The sequence below is a fragment of the Haliotis rufescens genome, unplaced genomic scaffold (assembly GCF_023055435.1).
Source record: "Haliotis rufescens isolate VD_foot unplaced genomic scaffold, xgHalRufe1.0.p SCAF_1, whole genome shotgun sequence".
Taxonomy (NCBI): Eukaryota; Metazoa; Mollusca; class Gastropoda; order Lepetellida; family Haliotidae; genus Haliotis; species Haliotis rufescens.
In genome coordinates this window covers 80,005,660-80,024,403 of record NW_025963779.1, presented here as the reverse complement: position 1 = coordinate 80,024,403, position 18,744 = coordinate 80,005,660, and the positions used below count along the sequence as shown (strand labels likewise).

The 18,744-nt window shown below is 40.9% G+C and overlaps 1 protein-coding gene across 4 annotated transcripts; it reads left to right on the top strand.

Annotated features, from left to right (window-relative positions):
• The first annotated feature begins 4,506 nt into the window (after window positions 1-4,506).
• LOC124143762 (major facilitator superfamily domain-containing protein 4A-like) lies at window positions 4,507-12,501 on the top strand. Of its 4 annotated transcripts, none has more exons than XM_046512842.2 (3): window positions 4,507-4,759; window positions 9,859-10,144; window positions 10,908-12,501. In XM_046512842.2, exons 2-3 carry the CDS (start codon window positions 9,976-9,978, stop codon window positions 12,278-12,280), a joined length of 1,542 nt encoding a protein of 513 aa, XP_046368798.2. In that variant the 5' UTR covers window positions 4,507-4,759; window positions 9,859-9,975; the 3' UTR covers window positions 12,281-12,501. The 4 variants fall into 4 exon arrangements, with proteins under 4 accessions (XP_046368798.2, XP_046368797.2, XP_046368799.2 ...); XM_046512841.2 differs by lacking the exon at window positions 4,507-4,759 and adding an exon at window positions 8,279-8,452; XM_046512843.2 differs by lacking the exon at window positions 4,507-4,759 and adding an exon at window positions 8,279-8,452 and having other exon boundaries at window positions 9,836-10,144.
• Window positions 12,502-18,744: the final 6,243 nt, after the last annotated feature.

Sequence of the window (18,744 nt, the reverse complement as noted above, 5' to 3'; positions counted from 1 at the left end):
TTTTCTTTTGAAAGAGCACTACATGGTTGCTAAATTTAACACAGGTTATGTTGCCAAACATGCTAAGCGATGTGTTCATATAACTAGTGTGGAAAAACGAGTTTTAATATGTAAACCCCAAATTACCTTATTTACCAACAAACGCACACGACCCATGCCTCCCCCGTGAAGACCCGGGTCAGAACTGGTGTAGGTTCTAACACCGTTAGGGGCGGTCGGGTAGCCTGGTGGTTAAAGCGTTCGCTCGTCACGCTGAAGACCCGGGTTCGATTCCCGACATGGGTACAACGTGTGAAGCCCATTTCTGGTGTTCCCCGCCGTGATTTTGCTGGAATATTGCTAAAAGCGGCGTAAAACCATACTCACTCACTCGCTAACACCGTTAGTGACTTGCTTGATAACGGTGTTAGAACGTCGCTCCTAATTGTAATAAAGTAGTTGTTCATCCATTATTCTTATCCGTACTTAGTACTCCAACTTCTAAATGCCTCTCACAGAAATCACTCGATTATTTACAGACCGCAACAAACAAACAAAACAACAGAACCCAATTTACGTTATATATTGAAGCAGACGCAATATACTCTAAACCAGGCACCATGCTTCCAAATCAATTAATCAACACAATCAGACACATTCCAATGCAACCCAACGCATCCCAATACATATGAAAACAATCAGATGTTTGTATGTTGTTTAGCGCCGCACTCAGCAATATTCCAGCAATCAGGTGTTTCACAGCAATCCAATGTATTGCAACTTAACCAATCTAACACATTCCAATGCAGTCTAAATAAAAGCGACAAAAGCCTCGATTATGTTTCAGTGTTTGTCAGCACCATACCCGTGCTCGTGGGTTTCACCGAACTGGTAAACGTCTGAGACCTGCATCACTTCGGGCTTTCCTCCCACATTAAGCTGACACGCCGTGATATAACTGGAATAACGTTAAAAGCGGCGTTAAACCCAACTCACTCACTCGTAGAATAAGCATGCTCGATAGCTCTCAAAAAGATGTGGCATGTAGCTGCTTCGATATGGTTTAAATATAATTCTATTTCAAAAGAAATCTGGCTTACTTCTCCAGGTAATAATTTAACAACAGCTGGTTATATGTATATATATATTGGATAGTACTGAACAATTAAATACATGAAGCCAATACATTAAAGCAAGTGGTGACAGTGAAATAAAATACATGCATGCATAAAATTAAGCTACTCAAATCTTTTGCTTTTGACAATGAAATCGTGAACTGATTGAAGAATAACCATGTTTGTAGAACTGCTGACAGAACTACTGCCATGTATGTGTAGTGTTTCCGACGTGATCGTAGTTTTGACAGGTATAGAAAGAGGGAAGTGATATCCACTAGTGCAGTCTGGTATGTCTGATACATGTCGTCTAAACTTATCAGCGTTTAAGTCACTGCAGCCGAGCCTGATGCGACAGTGGGCAATTTGGCATGATCTATGTCCATATTTTAAGTCTAAATCATGAATAATTGTATTAGAACGATTAATTAAAGATTTAAATTATTTTATTGAGCGAGCATTATAATTAGTTACTTCATCGGGTAGAGTGTTCCACAGGTAAATCGTACCCGGAAGAGATGATTTGGCATAGGTCTGGGTTCTAAATTTGATTGTTTGTATGTTAGACCTATTTCTAAGGATATAATTGCTACTTCAAGGGACTTGACTTGGAGTGAGATCTTTGATATGCAGGTGCTTCGATATTGCTCGAAGTGAAGAGAATATTGACACCTGGAAAGTTGAAGTCATCCCCTTTGTCCCACAGTCTTGTGGAGAGTGTTTTGCCGCTCTGAATGTTTAATATGTATAGATATAAATATGAAACAGATGATGGGGTTTCACTGGTCTCTTTTATTGCTAGTTTAAGTGGGTAAGTCAGTGGGAGGGATTTGGCAATTTGACAATTATTGAGCGATATCGGTCATCGATATACCTGAAGCTTACGACAAACGTCTTGGTTATTAGTAAGTTCCCTTGTTTTGATTTTTGCAAATCAGAGCAGAAATTTCTATCCATATGCATACAGAAACAGACCAGTAAGAAGGAGAGTACAGTTAGTACCCATAGGGATGCCTACTTTTTACCTAAATGTCTTATCCCCAAATTTCACATATATATTAATAATGAGTAAGTCTAGGCATAACCATATTTTCTCAGTAAACTTCAGATGACATTTCCTTTCACTTCTGACAAATTGCCCCGAGCACAGGGATGTAAAATATCAATGGTCACCACGTTTAATGACAAATGTCCAACTGATCAAGGAATGATGTCGCGTTTGATAGTATATAGTGGTGTACAGAGTTGAAAAATCAAACATTCTGACATACTTGAACTTGTTTCTTTTTTCAGATTACAAACCTTCACGTGCAATTAGCACTTGGCATTATCTCAACTTGTCTCAAATACTTTTTGTGAATATAAACAAAGTAAATCCTTGATTGTATTGAGGGTTATGAGTGAGTGAGCGAGTGAGTGAGTGAGTTGGGTTTAACGCCGCTTTTAACAGTATTCCAGTTATATCGCGGCGTGTCAGCTTAATGTGGGAGGAAGGCCAGAAGTGATGGAGATCTCTTCGGTGAAACCCACGAGCACGGGTATGATGCTGCCAAACCTAGAAACATAATCGGGTCGAACCGGGAATCGTGCCCAAGGGACGCAACTCTGCACAGGAAATCGCGGCGCCTCAGACGACTGGGCCACCCGTGTCTCCCCCCCCCCCCATGATCCAGTTGAAAACATGAATGGTCATGTGAAGTCAAACGTTGATAGTACTGATGCGCGGTTTTGGGCAGATTTCTTCCCCAGTTAACATACAGCACTTGTATGTGGCGTTATTTATTAAAGTTCCGTGATTAAACAATCAGTGTAGTGTATTCACCATTATTTTGCCAATGTTATTATGAGTAAGTGAGGTGCTGACAACAATCTCACTGATGAGGCCAAACGGTGAATTTTGTTGGGATTCATGTCACCGCAATAACTGTGTTTGAATCCCATTATTGGTGTCCCCTTGCTTTGATATGGTTCCGATATTGCTAAAAGAGGCGTAAAATCATACTTGCTTATCTAAAAATATGCCTATGTGCCAAAATCAATTCATGTGTTGGTGAGTTGGGGAATCTGCAATAACACCGCTTTGAACTGTCAGTTGGGCGAAACCCCAAATATGCATCATTACTTATACCCCGTTCACATGCACCTCTATACATATGTGTGTATATTTGCATATATGTGTAAACATACATACGTGAGTATACTTGTCATGTGAACGCGTTTACTCATGTGTGTATATTTACACCAGGAGCACATTAACATCATGTCTGGAGCAGGCGCAAAAGTAAATGTTAATTTGCACTGTATGTATATGATGTTATGTGAACGTTTATGTCAACGTCAGAGGATGATCTAATTAATATATCTGTTGATTTTCCAACACCAACAAATTGTCAGCGGTTCTGTATTCTATTCAGTATACAGCAATAGCCACTTTAAAGGGGACATCCAGAGCTGGGCGGACGGTGTTTTCTTTGGGTTTCAGGGAGTCCAAAATTTGTGAATAGATTAAATTAAACACGTTGCTCCATGTGAAGATTTCTGTAAGGTAACTCTCTTATGAGAGTGACTTTGATTGGAAAACAACATTTTCATTTTGAAAGACGTGAACAGACTGGTGAATATGTGTGCCTTACGCCATTGACATTGTACGTACTATATTTACATACCTTAGCTTATTTTCATGTGAACGCATAGTAAATGTACATATACACACGTATGTATAGCCACACATGTGTAAAATGACTCACGTGAGTAAATGTTAGCATGTGAACGGGGCATTAGATGTGTAGAACTTTGGTGAAGCACATGAACCGAAGAAATATCAGTCAGGGATTAGAACCCATGATGATAGGTTTCTGTCACGCCCAAGGGACCCAAATCTGCAAGTCGAATTGCAGGACATTAGCCGACAGGGCCATACATGCCGCCTCATGTATTGGAACTTCAAACAAGAATTCTTTTGACACAAGTATCAACACGATCAAGGATAAACCAATAACATGATATCAACCTGAGCGGTTGAAGACAATTAAACATGTTTCCAAATGCGTAAACAAAGAAAATAGTCAAGCTTATCTGTTTTAAAGGTGCATTAAGCTGATAAAGAATCGAATTAAACAAACAATGTTTATTTGCCGTAACAAGTAGGTAGTTTGTTAGCTAACGAGAGCTTTATTTTAAAAAAAATATTAACTGTCTCGGTATCAAGGCTGTGAGTCAGCTGTACTTGGAGCATCACAAACAACATGTCTAACGCAGGAGACATGCATTGGCAGAGGTACCTGGCCATGGGGTCTGTTACATTAACCTTATTTAACAGTTAATATTTACAGACTCACGATTGGTGGAAAAAATATTTTTACCATTGACCGTGGAAATAAGCCTGTACATTTATCTCAGAGAAGTGCTTCTGTTGTATTGGTCGCCTTGTCACCAAGAAGAATATAACTCGGCAAACTGCATATACGGTGCACGCACATAACTTCTCACTGAGAATATTTACGTTTTGACATTGTATTTCGTTCACAATCAAAGTATTACATACCGCCGGGGAGTTTGGGATACCGACGAATCCTTAGGCCACAACTTGTACTTTCTGAACTTTTGTGAATCTAATCTTTTTCATCCGAAGCATCATGTGACACGATCGCGCGATCAGCCATGAGGTAATAATGAATATTATATGTTGATAAGTTGAATAACAATGACCCGCCTTCGGCTATACGATCAATTATTGTCAAGTTAAAATCATTAACATTAAAATACTTTCTAATATCCTTTCTACATAGCCGGACTTAATACTTAAGACTTGGTTGATGCATGGCATCGATCCCAATTGCCTGGATCGATGCTCATGATGTCATTCACCGGATTGTAATGTCCAGACTAGATTATTTACAGACCGACGTCATATAGCTATTTTTAGCGTTAGACAACAAACAAACAATAATACTTACATGTTTCGTGATATTTACAAAATCATTATGATATCCCTTTCAACTTTGTCTATGGGAAGCGTACATATTTTATGATCATGACACATACATGAAATTGATGTTATATCATAACAATCGTTTCTTTTATTAAGTTTGTGTGTCATATTACTTGCCCAATTCAGTGAGACGTCATTCAAATCGATTGGGTTTCTGGAACAGTTCCTATAATGAATTCATATCTAAAGTTGAGTGCGACGTATATTATATATACTGAACCACATTAAAAACTTCACAATCCTAAAATTTTAACATTTTGACCATTTATCATTGTGGGCCCTTATTGTGTATTTAAACAGTAATGGCCTTGTATTGTCTTCAGATAACACCCGTTTTTGTGCAGGTGAATCGATCAAAATCATGTGCACAGCACTATATTGGCAAAAGTGGTTTTTCACGTGCAACTGGTCACGTGGCCATAATACCGCACGTGTTTTCAGCTATACTTGTTAGCAGTCATTAACAAAAAAAGAAAAAGACAAGAAAACAAAAGTCTTTACGGCCATTTGTCATGCCACGCCTTTCAAATGTGCAACGTGAGCGTGCCATCGGCATGTTGCAGACGGGAACGTCCGTAGCTGAAGTCGCAAGGACGATGGGTTGTAGTCGACGGACTGTTTATGATTTACAGATGCGTCTACAGTAAACGGGTACCACCGCTGATCGCCCTCGATTCTGACTTAATTACACAGACGTCAACGTCAATTGTGGGCACAGCGACACTTACGATGGTCTTAGAGGAATTGGAATCAAGTCGTCTTCAGTGATGAATCCCGATTTAATCTTCGATTTGTTGATGGTAGGGCGAGGGTGTGGAGGCGCCGTCATGAACGTTACGCCCAGTGTTGTGTACAGGAAGTTGACAGATTTCGAGGCGGAAGTGTTATGATGTGGTGTGCTTTCTGTGGGAATGCACGTTCCAGGCTTCTTGTCATCCGTGGCAACCTCAACGCTGCTGCTTTCCGCGATCAGGTACTGGCACCAGAACTTCTGCCTTTTATGGCAGCACATGGACCCGGTTTGATCTTCCAACACGACAATGCCAGACCCCACACAGCAATTTTGACAAGGAATTTCCTTCAGAATGCGGGAGTCAACGTCATGGACTGGCCGTCAATGTCTCCCGACCTCAATCCCATCGAACACGTCTGGGATGCTCTTGGCAGAAGTCTGCGCACTCTCCAGAACCAACCACAGAATTTCCAAGATCTTGGCACCATTTTGCATCAACAATGGCGTCGTCTTCCCAATCATGTGTTCACAAGCATCACAAGGTCCATGCGGAGGCGTTGTGTGGCAGTTGTCAACGCACATGGTGGCCATACACGCTACTGAACTTATGTGCTATCAGATTCTCGTGCTTGGGACTTATGATTTAAACTGTTAATGTTATTACCGAATACCGTAGGTGCTTGGAACAAATTATGGTTACCACCGTTAATTAAAATCCTTCTTTGGACATTAATGATTAAAAATTACCTTCTCTGATACATTTGTCCGTTGTATATCATATATGGGATTACTTTTAAAAATGTGAAGTTTTTAATTTGACTCAGTATATATATATATAGGAAGACGTATCATTGATTACCTTCATTAGAGAAACAATCGACCTTCAAGGCAAATGATTCACTTGGAATTTGATAATATTTGCACGTTGAATACATGTAACTGATATAAGAATTTCTTCAAACTATTATCGAATTGTGTATGACACCTAACGAAAGAAAACAAGCACAATCCTTTCAGAGGAGGATTTAAAAGGACATATTTCAGAACAAGATACATAAACTGCCCGTGGATTTCGGGTCCACAGCAACCTTTTCTGTTGGAATAGCCGAACATCTGGATTGGGTGGTCAGGCTCGGCGACTTGGCTGATTGCGTGTGATGGTACCGAGACGGCGTGAATCGATACTCACAATATCAATTGTCTGGCCTGTACCCGATTATTTACAAACCGCCGACACATAACTGGAATATTTGCTGAGTGTAACGTTACACAACAAACAAACTAAAATCGCAAAAACAAGATGAATATACCATTCCACTTTTCATATAACTGAACTTGTGTGAATCTCATTTTTTTCATCCGAAGAATCATGTGACGTGATCGCCCGATTAGCCACGAGGTAAACATGAATATTACATGTTGATAAGTTGAATAACAATGACCCGCCTCCGGATATACGATCAATTATTGTCAAGTCAAAATCATTAACATTAAAATACTTTCTAATAGTCTTTCTACATAGCCAGACTTAATACTAAAGTAACATCGGGTAGTCAAGGCTGACTTGGTTGATGCATGTTATCGTACCCCAATTGCGTGGATCGATGCTCATGATGTCAATCCCTGGATTGTCTGGTCCAGACTCGATTATTTACAGACCGACGTCATATAGCTGTGATATTGCTGAGTGCGGCGTTAAACAAACAAACAAACAAACACAACAACAGCCGACCACACCTACCAAGTTTGACCTCATGAACCCTGTAGTTCCAAGGTCATGCAGCATTTGTATTCGTTTTGGTTGAAAACAAACGTTGTACAAGCTGCAGACAATGGCAAGCGACGTTGTGTGGACCCAAACATTATTATCCAAACTGACATGGACAGACTGACTAATATTCCATCATGGCATGTTCAGAGTCAGACTCTTTTGCTGCATGAACACGGGGATATGTTTGTTTGTTTTGTTTGTTTCTTTGTTGTTTAACGCCGCACTCAGCAATATTCCAACTATATGAAAGCGGTCTGTAAAATAATCGAGTCTGGACCAGACAATCCAGTGAATGACATCAAGAGCATCGATCCACGCAATTGGGATCGATGACATGTATCAACCAAGTCAGCGAGCCTGACCACCCGATCCCGTTACTCGCCTTTTACGACAAGCATAGTCACCTCTTACGGCAAGTATGCTTGTGTGAGTGACAGCTGTTCGTGATTGTTTTTCATATATACCTAGAAATAGGTATACTTGTATAAAGCTGTGTGCTTGTTTCATCATTTGTTTGTATTTTGATGTACCTGCTCTAGAGGAGCATTCAATCACTCACTGTAAGGATCATCAAGGTTGTGGAGGAACGCCTTCACTTTTCAAATATGCATTCGCACGGTTGTATTCTTGAACACATCACGCAATGACTGCTCTCATGCAAAGACACGCGACTGCGTCACATACGACGTATTAGTTAAATCATCTAATTTGTCATTTATTTCATCATATTGGATCAGTGGGGTTTACTCTCTATTGAAGACACATCAAGTGGTTTATTTCAACGAGACCAGCAGAAAATGTCACTTACCTTTTTTTCTAAGATCTGTGAAACAATTTGGATGACATGGGCTTTCTTTATTATTGTAAGTATTACTTCTATGTGTTCTGGTCCTTCGCAATATTATGTTATAACTTCTATAAGATCAGGTAGGCCAACCTGTTTAGTTATTCATACTTGTTTATCTTACCTGCTTATAACTTTCTTCACTGGGGGACGATGTGCCTTCGCAAGAAAAGTAAACGAGTAAACATTATTTCAAACAATCTGTGGTAGAGTTGGAATAATAGTCAATTCTACCATGATGCATTGATGAATGCTTGATTCTGATTGGTTAAATATAGGTTTCCTTTTTGCAGCCATTGACAGTCTATGACCAGTAACTACGATGTAGGCCAAGTTCCACATCCAAATTCTGGGTTGAAAGGCATCTAGTTCGAATTTGTATTATTTACTGGGGGTAATTGCAAACTACCTTATAAGACTTACACATTTAAAATAAATAGAAGAATGTTAATAATTAAAGTTTGTTTGAGAAAGAAATCGTACAGCATTTGTATAAAATTGCTTATTTGTACATGTGTAACCCCACGCTAAATCGCTCGGTTCCAAAGTATAATAAGAGGTATGTAGAGTAACAGTGTACATCAAATTTCAAAACACAGTAGATATATCTCCTCATTTTAACCTGTTATTTGCAAAACTATCTAGTTGAGATAATGGAACTGGCAGTCGGTGGCAGCAGTCTTTATATCTTCATATCATAGAATTCTCACATTTAATGTGTTCCGAACATTATATCTGGAAAGATTTCACAAAGATCAAATATATGCTTCACATGTGTACATACAGCTTTAAATCTTTGATATCATCACGCTTTTGTCTTTATATGTGATGTTCACCTTATGATCGGACGTTCGGACATTTAAACGAAGGAACATGAATCATTAGAACACTCACATTTGAATCTTGTACCTTGCGGTATCCAGTACCTATAAACCTTCAGATATCCGAACTTCCTCATGTCACTGTCGTCCTTGATCGAAACCATTCTGTTACGTACCTTATCTGCAATATCGATTCGACCTGTGAAGGTGAGGTTCAGAATAAATCTTCAGCAACCCATGCTTGCCGTAAAAGGCAACATACGGGATCGGGTGGTCAGGCTCGCTGACTTGGCTGATGTATGCCATCGTATCCCAATTTCGTGGATCGATGCTCATGATGTCAATCACTGGATTGTCTGGTCAAGACTCAATTATTTACAGACCGCCTTCATATAGCTGGAATATTGCTGAGTGCGGCTTTCAACAACAAACCAACAAACATTAAAGCAGATAAATAAGACCTTGGTGATCAATAGTGGACATGAGAGTCAGCTTCATATAGCTGGAATATAGCGGCGTTAAAAAGCAAACAAACAAACTAAGCAATATCGAATACCCCTCCTGTCTGTTTCCATTCCTAGAATGCCGTATTTATCTCCATCAGGGCATCAACTACTCCATTCTGGGCCCCACCCTCCTGGATCTGCAGCTGATCCTGAAGCAGGACATCGACACCCTCGCCACCATACCCCTGAGCAGCGGGATTGGGGAGACATCGGGAATGTTTCTGGCCTTGGCACTCTCTAAATACGGACAGAAACGCCTTCAGCTGGGCATTTCTCTACTGCTAGCGTCAGTAGTGATCACCATTATTCCCGTTGTGCCCAATTTCATCTACGTGGATGTCATGTTCGCACTGTCGGGCTTCATCTCGGCAATACCTTCCTGTTGTGAGTAAAATAGGTTCCTAACCCAATTTGATGTTCTGAATGGGTGAACAAATGACTTGCCTTGCATGTGTTTGTTACGCGTGCCACCGGTGGAGCCCCATAATCTCACCTTTTTGCGAACGACTGGTATCAACACTAATTTATAGTGATTCCAAAACACATGCTCATGATATAATCAGAATCGTACAACGGCTTCTTATGATTATTGAAATGGTATTGTCGCTATTTTTCCCTTTCACCTAATTCCATCTTAAAACCATGTACGTAACATTCTTAAATAGTAACCAAAAGACGATGTCATATGATGGTGTTGTTTAAGTTTCGAGGCATTCATATATTTTACTCAGGTTCATGTATACGTTTTATAATGCGCAAATGAATATTAAAGCTATTTCACATTCCAGGTACTTTAAGTATCTCACCCGTGAAGATTCCGGTGTAGAATAGGTCTTCAGCAACACATCCTTTTCGTAAAAGGCGACTATACTTGTCGTAAAAGGCAACTAACGGGATCGGGTGGTCAGGCTCGCTGACTTGGTTGATACATGTCATCGATCCCAATTGCGTGGATCGATGTTCATGCTGTCAATCACTGGCATGGGTTGTGTGGTCCAGGTCCAGACTCGATTATTTACAGACCGCCGTCATATAGCTCGAATATTGCTGAGTGTGGCGTTAAACAACAAACAACCAAACAAACAAAACTTTAAGTATCTCTTCTTGTCCTTTTAGTATCTTAACAAGTCTTGTTTTGGTTCCACAGTTCTGATGGATGTGTGCAGTGACTTGTGGAAGGACAAGGGCACCTCCTTTCAGTTCATCCTGGTCGGCAGTTCCCTGGGCGCCATTCTCACTCCTCTGATAGTGGAACCGTTCTTATGTCAAGATGATGTATCAAAAGTAGCAAACTTTACCAGCCACAGATTTTCACCTACTCTGCTGGATTTGAAGCTCGTGGGAGTGACTTCTGTAAATGGCTCATGCTCAATGGAAGATCTGGTTCTGGCTGAGAAGATGTGTGCCAACGTCTCTCGACATTTTGAAGCAAATGATCCTGACCAAACACAGGGACAATTTGTTGTTGACCATATAGGTGTAAATGTACAGCACACCTGTCCGTGTACCTCCCTGGTCTCAATGTCATATATTTCTGTTGACTGCAAATCAAGCGTGATAAATGACGTTAACGAGAATAGAGATTATTGCAATTGGCAAATGGCTTGTGGCATGCAAGGGAATAAAGATATTAACAGTTATAACACAACAGAGGGAAATATACAAAACCTTAGATCTGCGTGTTGCCGGTTACTAAGTGCGTTGGATGAATGCCGAGCTAATTTCAGAGTTGCGGACAATGGAACAGAGTCTTGTACAGAAAGTGACACTAATGTGCGTAATGCTTATGTCGCCATGGGGTTTGTTTTGTTGCCAAGTTCATTCGCTTTTTTCTACTTTTGGTGGAAGAGGGATGCCTCTTCAGCTTCTGTGAGCATAACAGAGGAGGAAATCCATGATCGCAATGTAGGTGGTGGCCTTCAAGGGAAGATTCAAATTGTGATATTTTATACCGTTTTGTTTTTATCTTACTTCCCTGTAACAGCACTGACAATTACATTTACTACTTACCTGACAGCATTCGGTGTTGAGGGGAGTTTACAGCTCCCAAAGTCTACAATGGTGTACATGACATCTGTGTTCTGGATCTCCACTCTGCTGGGTCGAATCGTCAGCACAGCATTGACACCACTGTTGGGACATGCTAAAATAATCATCGGTAATTTTGTAGGTTTAGTTGTGGCGTCAGTTCTACTCATAGTCGTGGCGCCGTATTACGAGTCCATGTTGTGGTTGAGCACTGTTCTGTTAGGGGTGTTTGCCTGTCCCTATGAGGGTGCGGGGATAGCATGGGCCGCTGACTATGTCGGAATGTCTCCACAACTTGTAGCCCTTTCATGGATATCTGCGTCCGCAGGGAACCTAGCCTTTCCGTTTGTAGGAGGAATAATGTTTACAGACGTTGGGCCATCCGCGTTTTTGTTTCTTCTTTGTGGTATCAATATTTTCATGGTGTTAATGTTTATCATGTTAAATATCCAGGTGTGGTGGAAAGGTTTCAAAATTAAAACCGAACCCTGATTTCAACGGCCATTTACATTTCTTAAGAAAAAGCAAGTTCTTGGATAAAAGAGTCAGAGCTAATCAATCATGAACGGTAATAGGGAGCGTTGAGTATATGCTGTCAAATGTGTCGTGTGATAAATTTTGAATTTCTAGAACTTGCAACGAATATGAAAAATGACATATATATATATATTGGAAATGAAACTATTTAAGTGGCAATACATAATCAGTAACCATTGTTATTTGTTTTCAGCTTGTATAACTTTCTGTAACAAATGCTATATTTGGGATAACACTTTCTTAGTAAAGTACAGATTCTAGTACTTTTTGGGGGTTGAGTCCCGTCCGGGATTGGAACCCACACCTGCCAGGTTCATTGTATAACTTTCGTTGTTGGTAGGTAAATTAACATAAACTTGAATGCCAGAACATACGAACCATCCCACTGTAGTTCATTAAATGTATAGCAAATGTATGTCAAGGTAGGTTTTACATGTTTATACATTGAATTGGTCCTACCTGTGACAGGAGGATAAGCCTGTTCTCAATGACTCGAGGGGGTGCTGCATCTTTGAGTGAGTGAGTAAGGTTTTACGCCGCATTTAGCAATATTCCAGCAATATCACGGCAGGGGACACCATAAATGGGCTTCAAACATTGTACCCATGTCGGGAATCGAACCCGGGTCTTCAGCGTGACGAGCCAACGCTTTAACCACCAGGCTACCCGACCGCCCCCTGCATCTGTGAAGTTGCTAACCTGTTACCATGAAAGTAGATAATACTGCATCATGACAATTAGTAATTTAGTACCATGCGATGAAGAGGCAGGTGGAGAGATACTACAGTCGTACGTCACACGTCGTACAAGGTTGCCCCCGTTGTATGTTTTGATTGGATAACTTTTTTTCTTGGTGAGTAACACTTTATTGAACCAATTAGGCTGGTCATACACTTTAGATTCGCTTTGCATTCTATATGAGTTACAGAGAGATCTACTACAGATATTTTACAATCGAGTTGTATCCATTGTCCTTGTATACGCCTTGTCATCTTTAACTGCATGAAATATCCAAAACCGCAAAAGAAAAGTCACCCGTAGTAACATTGCATGAAAAGTTGTCATTTAAATATCTGGGTAATTTTTGTCAAAGCTTCTAAAATTTAACATTACCTTGTCCGGAAAAATGAAATTTGATGATAAAAAAACAAAGCAGATGACAATAAAGCCGATCGCCAAAACGCATCACGGCAACGGCCACGGTAATCCGATGCACGTGAGTTTCGTGCAAATTGAAATGCACATGCGTTCCCCTATTTCTTGCCCTGTAAAAATCCACCCAGATCAGATAACATTCATTCGTTATTGAATTGCTACCACATGACAAGATTGCAAGCTGAACAAACCGCCCGTCAAGTAGCCAATGCATTTCAAATGCACGTAAGGACCATATACAGGGTCCAGCAACGGTACCAGGCCACCAACACTACATATCACCGACCACGTAGTGGGAGACCAAGGGTCACCACCCGACGTCAGGATCGTCAGATTGTGCGACAGCATCTTCAAGATTGCTTTGTTACTGCTGCGGAAACTGCTAGACAGACCATAGGGACACACCAACGACACATCAGTGCGGACACCGTGCGTCGACGATTGACGAGCAGACACCTCCACTGTCACAGGCCACGCCGAGGACCCATTCTGACACCACGTCATCGCCATGACCGTCTTCAGTGGGCAATACAGCACCAGCATTGGCGCCACCAGCAGTGGAGAAGAGTCCTCTTCTCAGACGAGAGCCGTTACTGTATCTCAACAGCAGATGGCAGAGAGAGAGAGAGAGTCTGGCGATGCCGTGGGAACGTTATTCGGGTGCTTGTATTGTTGAGAGAGCCATGTGGGGTGGTTCGAGCATCATGGTGTGGGATGGAATTGGTCTTGCTAGGGGGGGAAGAGACAATGGTGTCACAGCAACTCGGTACATTGATCAAGTCTTGAGACAACATGCCAAACCTCATTTGGAACGTGGCCGCAACCACGAGTTTCAGCATGATAACGCCCGTGCCCACACTGCAAGAGCCACAAAAGACTTCCTCAATCAGAATGGCATCAGAACTATGCAGTATCCTTCCATCAGTCCCGATTAAAATCCCATTGAGTACCTTTTGGACGAGATTCAAAGACGGCTGAATGACATCCGACCAAGGCCGACAACTGCAGCTGAACTGCGTCAGGCCTATGGCCTTCATCAACCACCTTATCCATTTCATGTATTCCATGTACCAGTCATCAATGCACGTTGCGGACACACGAGATACAGACTTGTGATGCCATTTTCTCAGAGACTAGTGTTGTGTTTCACTTTAAGAATATTTGACACTTTAATTTCTACCTTGATGATCAGTTTTGCTAAGTTTCATCTACATGTATTTAATATGTCTCAAAGTATGTTTGCGGTGTTTGGACAAATAAGGTTTTCCATATATCTATCCATATTCTTTTGCGGTTCAGTATATATTGAATTTATCATGACAGTGTCAACACATTTTCTCTTTAAATGCCATCTGAGGCTGCAAGTGGCGTGGGGTCCCACAGAAACCTGTGATTGTGGGTTCGAATCCCAGTTCGTTCCCACCAAAGCGGTAAACGTACTGAGATCTGCATCACTTAGGTATTTCCTCTAACATCAAGCTGACAAGCCGTCATATAACTACAATGTTCGTCAAAGCGGCGATAAACCCAACTCACTCACTCCTTGTTCCATAATTGTGACGCGTTTAGGGTCTAAATGTGTTAAAGATTGTGTGTAATAGCGAGCTAAATGTGTTCAGGGACTAAATGAAGGAAAGACCCAATATCTCCCTTTGAAATTCATTGTGGGAAATATAAAACCTTTCAAAATATATATTTTAGCGTTAATAGGCTTATAGAAGTGTGTGTGTGGGGGGGGGGGGGGGGGGGGGGGACTTAAAAAAATTGGGAGTTAATGGAATTAATTGTAATAATAGTAGTTCTATACCAAATGTTTACAATCATGTTAATCTTCCAACATAACATGAACTAATCTTCCATCGTTACATTAACTAGTATAGATAATGGTAATATATATCTATGCTACACACTCAAACGAAAAGTTAATACAATGTAGGAAGATTAACATGAACATTTTGTATAAAACGGAAGATGTCAATGAAAGTATTTCTTATTACTACCATAAACCCCCAAGGTTGTGAGTTACCCCCAAACAATGGCTGAGACTTGTATTCATTAAAAGCAGTTGAAGATGACACGTCATCACCTTGACATTTAAAGGGTTTAGTATAGCTGAAGAGACAGGTGGTGAGATACTAAATACGTATGTCACACGTGTGTCGTACAAGGTGAATTCGGTTTGACTGAATTACCGTGACCTCGCTAAGTCACACATGAAAGGTCTTGCTGGAAATGGTTTTCATCCATAAATATTCACGAGATTTCTTTCAGATGCACACTGTACTAAACCAAACAAGCACGCCACTCACTTCACATTCGCAGCGCGTTCTATACTAGTTGAACATATATCTACTGCAGATACTATACTATACAATCAAACTCGATCGATCCTTCTGCCATTCCTACAGATCGAACGAGGTAGGTGTCTTGGTCGAAGAGGTGAGGTGAAATGGGGTTCAACGTCGCGTCCAAGATTATTGTACTTATATAGCGACGTGCATGCACGTGTGTGTGTGTGTGGCTGCTTGTACTCGTCCGGACTGATGCCGATTTATAGTGCTAGCACACTGAGATACTATGCCGCAGTTTAACATGAATACCCCACTCAGACACAGTATACTGACTCCGAGCCGACTAGTCCTTGTTTTAGCCCCTTAATGCCGAGCGCCAGACAGGGTAACAACAAGTGCCATCTTTTAACGTATTTTGGTATGACGCGGCCAGGGATCGAACCCCGGACCTTCTGCTCTCCGGGCGGACCACGGAGGCGGTCCTTGGTCGAAGAAAATGAGCATATGTACTTAAGGAGCCCTTACATCTCTTAATGTCCTAGAGACGAGTATCAGCTGATAGAATGAGTATCGGCTGACAGAGTTGAGAAGTTGGTGGGTATAGGCGAGTAGAGTTGAACAGTGAATTAGTAAAGACTGATCGAGTTGAAGGGGTGGTGGGTGAAATGAGATATGGGTGTTGTTATTTTAAACATATGTTCTCGGGTCTGTAAGAGAGAAATCTAGACTTGCATTGGATATTTTTTAAGGGTACGTATGAGAGTTTAGACAAGCGTTGATTGGCCCTGTTGTCTGCTGACCGACGTCAAATCACACAACAAGCAAAGACTGATAGGATATCAAACCCCTTGCGTGCAGCGTTGTAGCTCTAAAACAGGCTTTGATCAGCGCCATCATCCCGCTTCCAATGTTTTTGCGTGCCGATCTGATTTAATTTTGTCAGGAAATAATAATTGTCAATGCAAGAGTGTAACCAGACTTGATTTTCAGCCGAAACAGATTCCACTTGGCGTAAAGTGCAAACAGCCGTGGAAATTATATGAATGGCCCACTGAAAATTAGTGATGACACCAGGTGGTCGCGAAAAGGGTGATCATGTCCTGCCCTACCGGTAGCACCCGCCATTCATTCAATCTGCATAAAAGATTAAGTATCTATTGCCTAGTGCAGCACAGCAGTACTCTGCCATGCGACGTCATCCTGTAAACAGACAACCAAGTGATCGATGAACCAGAAAATCCAGTAACACGAGAGTACGATTACTGAGTTTGTTACAAATAAAAACGATATGTTGATTTGAAATAACGTCTACTGTGTACAAGTGCAGAGATTCTGCCGCGCATAAGTAAAGAAAAACGTTCAGAAATATATTCGTTTTGCAGCACAGTGAGGGGGCAGTTTTTAAGTCCTGGCCCAAACATGTCCTTTGTAGTTGACTCAGCACAGGAACATGCTACTGAACTCGGGGATTTCAGTCCACCAGCGGAAACATCGACCCAGTTGAAGTAAATATTACTTATCAATACAAGAGAATAATCAACCTATAGTTTCTGCGGAAACAGATTTCGCTTGACGCAAAGGGCAAATAGCCGTGGAAATTATATGAATGGATCACTGAAAATCAGTGATGACACCCGGTCAAAAAGGTATGTCCTGCCCTACAGGTAGCACCCGCCATTCATTCAATCTGCATAAAAAAATATGTATTTATTGCCTGCCGTGCGACGACAGCCTGCAAACAATCCAGACAAATCCAGTGAGCCGAGTTTTCTCGGAAACTACTGAAGTTTTACATGAATGAAAGTTTGCATGGTTATCAAAGAGATACTTATCAAGACTAAGTTCAAAAATTGGTGCAATAGTTTGTTTTTCAGACTTACATCCCTTGCTACATGATTATCGATTTTGTGCATGCAGAGTTACGGCCCTTGACCCATGTTATTTTTTTTATTTAGGGAATAGTGTCTACAATGGTTAAGTCTTTTTTCCAGAAACTACTGAAGTTACATGAAAGAAACTTTGCGAGCTGATCTGAGAGAAAATTATCAAGACTAAGTTCGAAATCAGATTTTCTCATGAATTAATCTCTTCTTAGGGATGCAGGACTCGACTTTTAAAGTTAACATTAACTAGCCCGGTGTTTGTAGTCGCCTTCCACTATAGCATCGTTCTTGTTGAAACTCCATGGCGAGTGTGGAGCAGGGATGTCGAATCTCCTTTCTTCCATAATAGCTACCCAAAAACCAACTGGTTTTCGTTCAAAAACAAAGAGATGAGACATGTTGATTCAAACACTGTTTCATCTGTTGAAGATTTCATCTGCATCATATTTAGATATTTAGATATGTGGCGAATGTAAAAACGTCACTCGTCCCCAGGTTCCTTAGGGAATGTGCAAATAGACAACAATCTATACATTTACTCGCTGCACATCATTTTGCAAAATCGGGAATGTTGACTCAGAGCACAAAACATTGAATTCATGTAGCGGAATTGTCCGGGATCGGGCAAAATGTCTTCTCTGACATGTTGCATGTAAAAATGTTCAGCAGAAATTAAGTCCATCAAAGTGTCTTCTCTGTGAAATGATTCAGATGGTGACAACATGGTGGTGGACGTGTACTGCCTAATCCTCTTCGATGTTTCAAGCGCCAGCAGTATGGACAACTCCTGTCACAACTCCCCAGTTTGCCTCCGTTGTAGTGAAAGACATGACAATGTTAAAGGGCAAATAGGATACTTCATCACAAATGCTTGACCAAAATAAAATTTGAAAAACGGAAATAGCGTAAAACAGACGAAAAATTGACAGGCGAAAAACTCCGCCACTGAGGGGATTCACCTCACTTTTATAATTTCCAAAATTATTATATTCATGTATATTACAGATACTCTATCGAAATGTATTGGAAAATGCATTGAGGCGTCATGGTAGCCTAGTGGTTAAAGCGTTCGCTCATCTCTCCGAAGACA

Bases quoted from the DNA above. Each gene is read 5' to 3' on its own strand.
- LOC124143762 (XM_046512841.2), top strand. From the start codon at position 8,387: ATGTCACTTACCTTTTTTTCTAAGATCTGTGAAACAATTTGGATGACA. The intron at 8,453-9,858 runs GTAAGTATTACT...TATCTCCATCAG, and splicing joins CATGGGCTTTCTTTATTATT to GGCATCAACTACTCCATTCT. The intron at 10,145-10,907 runs GTGAGTAAAATA...TTGGTTCCACAG, and splicing joins CTCGGCAATACCTTCCTGTT to TTCTGATGGATGTGTGCAGT.